The 9610-nt window shown below is 28.9% G+C and overlaps 2 protein-coding genes across 5 annotated transcripts in view; one reads left to right on the plus strand and one right to left on the minus strand.

Moving 5' to 3' along the window:
* LOC108752016 (trafficking protein particle complex subunit 4) overlaps window positions 1-861 on the plus strand; it is a 2063-nt gene extending 1202 nt beyond the window's left edge. For all 3 annotated transcript variants that reach the window (XM_018492594.1, XM_018492603.1, XM_018492611.1), the window contains exon 3: window positions 231-861. In XM_018492594.1, coding sequence (XP_018348096.1) covers window positions 231-709 — 479 coding nt within the window. In that variant the 3' untranslated portion in view covers window positions 710-861. The remainder of the gene's footprint in view (window positions 1-230) is intronic.
* A 206-nt stretch (window positions 862-1067) lies between these two features.
* Window positions 1068-9610, minus strand: part of LOC108752453 (xanthine dehydrogenase) — an 11992-nt gene continuing 3449 nt past the window's right edge. For both annotated transcript variants that reach the window (XM_018493286.1, XM_018493278.1), the window contains exons 3-25: window positions 9397-9454; window positions 9205-9301; window positions 8758-8993; window positions 8336-8583; window positions 7924-8065; window positions 7658-7825; window positions 7445-7521; window positions 7159-7365; window positions 6765-6949; window positions 6345-6458; window positions 6071-6212; window positions 5703-5999; window positions 5077-5199; window positions 4110-4465; window positions 3795-3969; window positions 3492-3683; window positions 3019-3164; window positions 2759-2936; window positions 2489-2617; window positions 2163-2405; window positions 1580-1834; window positions 1250-1417; window positions 1068-1161 (exon numbers count right to left, since the gene is read on the minus strand). In XM_018493286.1, the coding sequence (XP_018348788.1) occupies window positions 1117-1161; window positions 1250-1417; window positions 1580-1834; window positions 2163-2405; window positions 2489-2617; window positions 2759-2936; window positions 3019-3164; window positions 3492-3683; window positions 3795-3969; window positions 4110-4465; window positions 5077-5199; window positions 5703-5999; window positions 6071-6212; window positions 6345-6458; window positions 6765-6949; window positions 7159-7365; window positions 7445-7521; window positions 7658-7825; window positions 7924-8065; window positions 8336-8583; window positions 8758-8993; window positions 9205-9301; window positions 9397-9454 (3981 nt within the window). In that variant the 3' untranslated portion in view covers window positions 1068-1116. The remainder of the gene's footprint in view (window positions 1162-1249; window positions 1418-1579; window positions 1835-2162; window positions 2406-2488; window positions 2618-2758; window positions 2937-3018; window positions 3165-3491; window positions 3684-3794; window positions 3970-4109; window positions 4466-5076; window positions 5200-5702; window positions 6000-6070; window positions 6213-6344; window positions 6459-6764; window positions 6950-7158; window positions 7366-7444; window positions 7522-7657; window positions 7826-7923; window positions 8066-8335; window positions 8584-8757; window positions 8994-9204; window positions 9302-9396; window positions 9455-9610) is intronic.

Raw genomic sequence — 9610 nt, forward strand, 5'->3', positions numbered from 1 at the left:
TTGTGGAAACTATAATAATCACAATAAGCTGTATCATCTACAAAAACTGTAGTCTTAGAGCTTAATGTTTTTGATGTTTTAAAAAAATTTTTTGTAATCAATGTACAGTAATGAAACAAAATTTACTATTATTTTTCTTATATTGGGTATTCTTATAATATGTCACTAAATATTTTAATAAAGTACTAAAAAACAGAAATAAATATAAGAGAGAATTAAATATTTTTCAGTGGGACATGTATTAACAGCTGCAAATGGAATTGCAATCACAGGACGTGAGCTTGAAGATGGAAGAGACATTCTAGAAATGTTGGAGCAACCAGAAAATTTCCCTATAACATTGAAATTTAGTCGGGCAAAAATGACAACAAATGAGAAGATATTTTTAGCTTCAATGTTTTATCCTCTTTTTGCAATAGCAAGCCAACTGAGCCCAGAACCACGAAGTTCTGGGATTGAGATTCTTGAAGCAGATACATTTCGTTTGTATTGTTACCAAACGTTGACGGGTATTAAATTCATGATAGTAGCAGAGCCGTCACAACCAGGTATGGAAATTTTTTTGAAGAGAGTATATGATTTATATGCGGATTATGCATTAAAAAATCCATTTTATGCGTTGGAAATGCCTATTCGATGTGAATTATTCGAAACTAATTTACAAACATTGTTGGAAACTGTAGAAAAATCTGGAATAAGCAATGTTTAATATTAATTTACGTTAATAAATTAATTTAAAATAATTAAAGTATACATATAAGATTGTAATGGCTCCTGCAACTGATCGACTCTTGCGCCAATTTAAATATTGGCTACCTAATTGAATTTATGGGTTTTTTCCATCTAGTCTGACATAAATTTTGTTGTTTTATGGAAAGTATTTCTAAAATCACGTTAATGATAACTCATGAGTTTATAATATAATAGTAACTGTTATTAATATAACTATTAATTCTTGTTTTATTCATGACATCCTTTACAGATATTTATCTCTGTTAATATATATTAATTTATTTTTGTTTATATTATCTATGTATATTATATGTATATCAACATTTCTAATATTTTTATCTTTAAAATAGTTGAAAAGTATAAACGTTCTTAATGAATCTTCGTTCATGGCACTTTATTCCATTGTTGTTTTAAATCAGGCTCTGTAATCTGCAAAATAAAAAGTTAAAGTATCTTATATATGTAAGAACAAGGACGGAAGATTAAATTAAAAACTTAATAACTCGTTTAAAAATACCTTCATTGTTAAATTATCTATGCAAGCGTTACGTATACGTGCAGCAGTTGCAGGGGCATCAAATCTAAAATAGTTATGAATATTCATATCTTTACGCGCAGCCTTAATTGCCTCCTTAATGGCAAAGAACGCAGATGACGCCAAAAATAACGGTGGTTCACCAACAGCCTGTTATATTCAAATTATTTCTTAATATGATAAGAAAAATATAACAAGTATATAATATTATTTTATAGTACATTGCCATCTTATTTCTTTTCTTTGAAATTAATACATGCTAATGTATATAAAAACGTAAAATATTTGAAATTATATTTAAAAAAATTATACCTTGGAAGAATATACTGCTCTTGGATTGGAAACTCCTTTTAATAAGGAAACATTAAATTGCTGAGGTATGTCAGTGAAGCCCGGCAATTTATACGCGCCAGGTCCTCTACTAAGTAAAGCTCCCGTTGGTGAATAAATCAATTCCTCTAACGTAAACAAACCATATCCTTGCGTGAAGGCACCTTCAACTTGTCCTATGTCAATGGCTGGATTCAAGCTTTCTCCAAGATCCATCACAATGTCTGTTCGTAAAACCTATATCGATTAAAAAATATCAATATTCGTTTTATAAAATCCTTATGCATGCTTCTATAACATATTTTGAAATTTATAAAGTTATTATGAGCGTCGTTTGTATATTCCTAATATAAAATCTATGATAAAAATTATGACATTGATGTTTTAAAGAAATACATCAATATTTTAATCTTGTGATTAAAATCTATTAATTTTTAAATCTATTAATTTTTTAATAATACTTTTTCATACGGAATAATGTCATGAATTAAGTAGTGTAAAAGAATACATAATTGCTTTTCGAAAAAGGTATTAATTGCATAATTATACACATAATAAGATGTACCTCATGATCACCAGTAAGACAATCGATTTCGACCTCCGTACAAGCAACGCCATACGTAAAGTAATTAAAGGGATTCCCTGTATTAGTTTCAAAAGAATATCCAATGTTGGGCGTTTGATAGAAACCGGTAGCGGACAGACTTATCCTTTGAAAGTATGCTGCTTTTATCCACTCTTCCCAAGTATCTTTTGGATTGCTATTAATTATCGGTTGTAAACGGTTCATGATTTCCTGACACGCATTCTGAAAATTAATTTCTACAGTTGTTTAATCGACTTTTATTTGTGTATACCATAAGTACTATATGTTAAAGTATTATTACACACCATAACAGCCATGCCATTCAGATCAGATCCACAACTTGCCGCAGTCGCAGATGTATTGGGAACTTTATCGGTAGCCGTTTCAACGATATGTAGCTTTGCTGGATTTATTCTTAAAATTCTGCTAGCAATCTGACATAATATAAAGAATTTAACTTAACTTTTATTTCCTTAATTTCTATAGAGATTGCAATTAATTGCAATTTAGATTATGATTTACATATAGGATTACATATAGGAAGATACAAATGAATATTATTATATTATTCATACTTGAATCATTTTGGTGTTTAGACCTTGTCCCATCTCAACGCCACTGTGACTGAGTAGCACTGATCCATCAGTGTATACATGCACTAATGCACCCGCTTGATTTAAGAATAATGCAGTAAATGCTATACCGAATTTTGTAGGTACAATCGCGAATCCTTTTTTCCTAAATCGATTCTCTCTATAAAATTATTCATAAGTGACTTTAATAATTTGTAATTTAGTTTACAATATTTAATTTATGACGCAGACGAATTACTTGCCTATTGTATTGTTGAATCTCGATTATTCTTTCACTATAATGGGAAGATGCTAGACATTCGCGCCAGCAACGATCTAAAGTACAATTGATCAGTTGTTGGTTGTAGTGCGTTAAATCACCTTCCTTGTATAAATTTAATTCAGACAACTGTTTGTAAAAAAATTTTTCAATTATTAAATTTATTTCTATCTGCTTGTAATATATAAACTGGATGTAGATGTACAATTTTATACATAGTAGAGACTGAAATACATGGTGTAGATAAAAAAGATAGAGAAAGAAAGAGAGTGATTTAACGGCTCAAAATAAATTGAAATAATAAAACACATTTTTTTTAGAATGTAACTTTGTGATTAATTAAATTCTTTTTCGAGAAAATTGTATCAATGTTTATCGACCAATCTTGTGTAATTCAATTTTATAAAAATAGAAAATTATTTCGTTGCATATATAACTTATAATATCAAAAATTACCTTGACGACATCTAGATTCAGATAATCAGCGATTTGTCGAATGATAGTTTCAGCTAAAAACATCCCTTGTGGCCCACCAAAACCTCGAAAAGCTGTGTTCGATGGTAAATTTGTTTTACACACATACCCATATACTTCTGACACTGGGACTTTATATGAATTTTCAAAATGAAACATGGCACGTTCCAATACCTAGAAATATTAGAAAAAAATTCATGCTCTTTATGCGCATGTACATAGCATTGTTATATATAAAAGTTTTAACAGAAAGACTATTTTCTCAATTTACACGTTATTACTCACCGATATTGATAAATCGTGAGAATAACCAGCATTGTTATATATGTGTACTTTTACGACTTTGATAAGACCATCATTATCGAATCCAACTTTGTATTTAAACAAAAATGGATGTCGTGTTCCACTTATCATCATGTCTTCGTCTCTATCTAACATGCAACGAATTGGTTTCTGCAATCTATATTAAAATATTTGAATAATACAAATTGACAAACCAATATATGTAACATGTATACAGTATATATGTATACAAATATTCTGTTTACTGCATACATAATCTGTATATGTATTTTAATCAATATAAATTTTTATACACACTTATGTGCTGCCAGTGCCACTGGTATCGCGAGTATCGCTGCACGTGATTCCTTGCCTCCAAAGCCTCCACCTATGCGCTTTACACGAACATTAATTCTGTTTATGTGTACATTTAAGACATGAGCGATTAATTTCTGTACTTCAGTAGGATGTTGGGTGGAACAAAATACTTCTAATTCATTCTCTTCATGAGGCACGGCAATAACAGCGTTTGTTTCCAAATAGAAATGTTCTTGACCACCTATACGTACTTCTCCTTCTAAAATATGATCAGCTTCTGCAAAAGCTTTATCTGCATTGCCTTTAATAATACGCTTAGGAAATCCAGGGAAGAATGATTTATGCTTAATAGCGTCCTAAAAAAAAGTATTGGTACATTTAGATATATGTTGTACAGTTGAAAAAATAATTTAAGAAAGAAAAAATAATCATTTTTTGAGTGTATCAAGGTGTCTCTAAATTCGTGCTCGCGGAATACAAAACATTCAGTAAAGATACTAATACGGCTAATTAAATAAGTACGTAACCCTTGAACGCTTAAAAATAATGTTTTGTATAACAGCGATTAAAATAATGATAATAAGAGAACAGGGCGATCAAGATCGCAATATTATTTCCAACACTTTATTCACAATTTATTTCGTGACGAACAAATAAAATTGTTACCGTTACATATTATATAATTCTTTATATTTCTGATTATTGAATGTTTTTAATTAAATGAAGTAATTTTTCAGTATTGTTAATTGTAATTTACTGAAGAAGACCTAATTACAGGTCAAAACATCTAAATTAATGTCATATGCAATAAATTAATTTGCATATAACTGTCAGTGTTGGCTCTTAAGGTGTTTTTAATTTTTAATCTTGATTTATTTTGTTAGGGCCTAGGTAAATTTTAAGTTGTTTAACGCATATAATTATTGTGTTTTAACAAACTATTATTCTTTCGTATTAGTATAAATACCTCAATAGATATGATAATAGGTTCTAAATCTTCATATTCTATGTTGACAACACTTGCTGCAGCTTGAGCAGTAATTTGATCGGTAGCAACAATCGCACCAATTATTTGGCCTTGACTGGTAACCTAAAGAAAAGACTAATAAATTTTTAATTTTTTCCAAAGAATTATCGAAATTATTATAAGACAACAAACTTTCCACCTATCATGATAAAGTCATATTTTCAATTTTTGATTTGTTATAATAACGATTTGTTAATAACGCAGTATTATTCGCATATTGTAATATCATTTGATGTAACTTTGAATTACTTTTTAAATTATTGAAGCATAGTTGATAGCGAAACATAGCAATTTTGCAACAATGTGAATAAGGATTCTATTAACATTATTGCAATTTTCTTTGAGTATAGTGTCATTTATGCAAACTTTTGGTATAATGTAAACTATGAAGAAAAATATATTTTCTAAAAATGTAGAAATAAAATAATTCCTGAACGGTCAAGGAATCCATTAAAAGTTGTAATAAAAAATGACAAACATTTTTTTTTGTTATTTCGCGCATATAACATATAAGGAAAAATTGCAGTTTTAACAAAAATAATTTATATCATTGTTTAAGAACTTACTTTTTCTGATATAAATACTTCTTCATCGTGAAATATAGGACCTATCAATCTTTTATCTTCTGCTATATCTTTCGAAGAGAAAAACGATACGACTCCTTCCATAGATAGTGCTTTAGATGGATCAATTTTCAAAATTTTTGCATGCGCTCTAGTAGATAGAACCAACGCTAAGTACAATTCTTTTGCAAATTTAGGCATATCATCGCAATATATCGCTTCACCTGTTGCTTGCTTAAATGCACTAGTATGCACAATAGGACGTCCTATTAGATCATGTGATTTTTGACTTTTAGGTACCTGGTTAGAAATTACAAAAATAATTTTATTGTATTTAAGAGAATTTGTAAGTATTTTGATTAAAATATTACCACTTGATAATATTGCGAGCTTTTTGGTGCTTTATAATGGAAGCAATCCGAAGCGCTTTCTAGTTCTTTTGACATATACTCCATGTCCGAAACATTTTTTGATAATTTCTTAGAGATGTGCACAAATGCTTTAAAAAATAAACTAAAAAACACAACAATAATTTAAGTTCACATAATTTAACTTGTAGTATATTTTGTTAATTTATGATAATCCTCTTAATCAATTCCCTTAACTTAATTATTAACATTAATTAATATCAATTTTATATCGAACCTGAGAGTAAGAGATCGACGATATTTAATCATTCCTCCTGGCGCATTATCCGCTAATGGCAATTCTTCAAGTAAGGAATCGTAAACCTCTTCTAACATTGATTTATTCCATTTTCTAAAATGATAGTGTCCAATAAAAATTAATGTTTTTCCAATTCAAAGAAAAGAGACGTTTCTCTTGGTTTTTATGGTGAATATTTTATAATGAACTTTGACTTTCAAAATGTGATATAATTTCATTGAATCTTTAAAAAACTTTTATTTAAAATTATTATTATATAAAACAGACTATTTTAATATACTGCAATTATATGTATTCCTGAGACATTAATCTGTAACATTTTACTTTAGCCATCCTGTATATTAATTATGCTTATGTAAACTTAATTGTGTAATAACTTGATGATATCAATAATACTACCTTCCAATTATTTTCTGACAAGTTTGTCTTGCTAAGATGGTAGTTGGTGCCATCCCACCAAATGCGATATGCGCTTCTTGAATTATACTCGTCTCAGAAATGAAATATACATTTAAGGCCATGTTAACTATGGCGATATCATCATCTCGCCGTTTTGCTTGTTTGAAAGCGATGAAAAATTGATTCTAAAAAAATTTAAACTAGACATGAGAAACAAATCAGTAAGAAAAAATCTTTACTTACGATGTTATTATATAATAATAATAAAAATTAACTTGGGACACGAATAATCTATCGTGTAATAAAGAACTGGAAAATCATTATGTATTAAAAGTTAAAACTTTTATTAATTATTGATAATTAATTAATTATTTTACTTATTAATATTTTTTACCTCTTTTGTAAAAGGAATGTCAATAGAAACTAGTACTTCTTCAGGAAAAACAACATTACGTCGATATCCGATGAAAAAGGTATGATCCATTAAAATGGTTCGATTTCCATGTTTCAAACTGCATAAATTTAATTTAATACCTGCAGCCATAAAGATTGGATTTAAATCTGATATAGGGCTTCCAGTCATTATGTTACCACCCACAGCCTAATTAAGAAAAATGTATTATTCACATTCTAAGTGGCAATCCTAATATATCTATAATCAGAAAACAACTTGTACTTACAGCAACATTTCTTATCTGTTGTCCAGCAAACCAATGTAACATATTTATTATTTCCATAAAGATCCTTGTATTACATTCTATCAGGAAAACATTGTATATTATATTCAATATCTAGTTATTTATATAACGCTCAAATTTTTTCCGCTCAGTAAGATTATCATACATTAAAGTTTATAATTATAATATTACAATAGAATATAAGTCTAATATTACCAGGTTTTATTTTAATATAATGTCCTAGGGTTTCCTCAAGTTCAACTAATGTTACGCTTGCACCTATTCTCAACGCCTCTGGTGTTTCGATAACTTGACGCATTTCTTTTACTTGCGTTGGTTGTATAAGTATCGGGTATATTAAACGTCTGAATTTCATTTCAACCCCTATGTAATAATACAAATAATTTTTTATATGATAATTTTTTATATGATATTATTATTCTTGATATCGTAATATGCATTTGAAAGAGAAATATACGAACCGATTTCCGTGTTACCTATGATAATTTTAGCATTCGTATATTCTTCTTTAAGCGCAAGCAATGTCTTTAAATTCGTTGGTCTGTACCAAGTGATATCTCTTCCTTTCACTATCAGATATTGCTCATCTAGCTTAGAATCCATCTATATAAAAAATTGAGTACAATAAGTTCGTGTATTTTATTTTTTTATATTATGTTTTACCATTTATTTCAATTTTGTACTACTTTATACTCAATTTCTATAACACATATAAGGTAACTTGAAAAGTAACTTTTAGATAATTCATAAAATAACTTTGCCAATCTTTGTTTTGAGAATCCATTAGTAGTTGCATGGTTTTATTATTGATATCATTTTTATTCTGTAGCTTGTATCATTTTACTTTAAATCTTTTCAACAATAATAACTTACTTTCAATTTTGGCGGAAATATCGGTTCTTGAGTAGAATCGTACGGACAGAATTCTTTGGAATTGAAAATTTCAGTTGGTTTAGACGTGAAAACCTTTTTACAACAAGAATCACCCATTGAACAAACTCTTATGTTGTTTGTCTCTTCTTCTCGTACGTTGGTCATCAATTGCGATCGTTCCCATTCCTCTGTAAAGGTCTTGAACCCTTCTATAATCGGTCTATATCCTGTACATCTACACAGATTACCTATAAAATCAATCAATTATTATTATTGTTATATACAAGTATTTTATTAATGTATTATGCGTTTATATGTTAATTGTACTATGTACGTTTATATATCATTAATATACAAATCAATTTTATCTATATAAAGTTGTTACATAGATATATACACACGCAATGCCCTAAATGCATTACCTTGAAATGCAGTTTCTAAATTCTTTACAGTCGGTTTTGGTATGCTACGCAACAAAGCATACATAGACATGACTATACCAGGTGTGCAAAATCCACATTGCGATCCGTGTGCCATGGCAATACGTTCTTGTACTGGATGTAACTTAGTTTTTGTGCTACCAATACCTTCCACAGTGGTTACAGCTAAACCATGTACAGCACATACAGGTGTTAAACATGCGTTAACAGCTAAATGACTGATTCCGATTTATCGTAGGATATTAAGGAAATATATTTTTCAGATCATTAAAAACTGATCAAATTATTTTGTAAAATGTATTCACTATATTCCTAAAGTAGCAGAGTGAAGACAATATAGTGATGCCTAGTCTAGTAGACCAAAATAGATGACATTACATCGTCTTTTGATGTCATTCTGTTATTTAAGATACATGATAAAAAGGATACATAATTTTTCCAGTGACACGATCAAATTTTGAAATCATAACTGTGCAGGCTCCACATCCGCCTTCTGCACAACCAAGTTTTGTACCAGTCAATCCAACTGAATCATTATAATAAGGATGAATAAATTGATATCTGGTTAATGATAATATTTTTAATATGAGTAATTTAATAAATTTATATGAAAAAGGATACGTTTGTTGCGGAGATACCATAGAAGTGTCCATTGTGGTTCTATATTCTTATCTAATACCTGAAATATTGTATATAATCTAATACATAAAATACTGTATATAATATAATATGTAACATGTACGTATAATAAATAATATAGTTTATTAGAATTTTCGTTTTAAGACCGAAAAATCATTTTAGCGCGCAGTTTAATTTAAAGGATTACATACGTATA

This window comes from Trachymyrmex septentrionalis, unplaced genomic scaffold (genome assembly GCF_001594115.1).
Source record: "Trachymyrmex septentrionalis isolate Tsep2-gDNA-1 unplaced genomic scaffold, Tsep1.0 scaffold112, whole genome shotgun sequence".
Taxonomy (NCBI): domain Eukaryota; kingdom Metazoa; phylum Arthropoda; class Insecta; order Hymenoptera; family Formicidae; genus Trachymyrmex; species Trachymyrmex septentrionalis.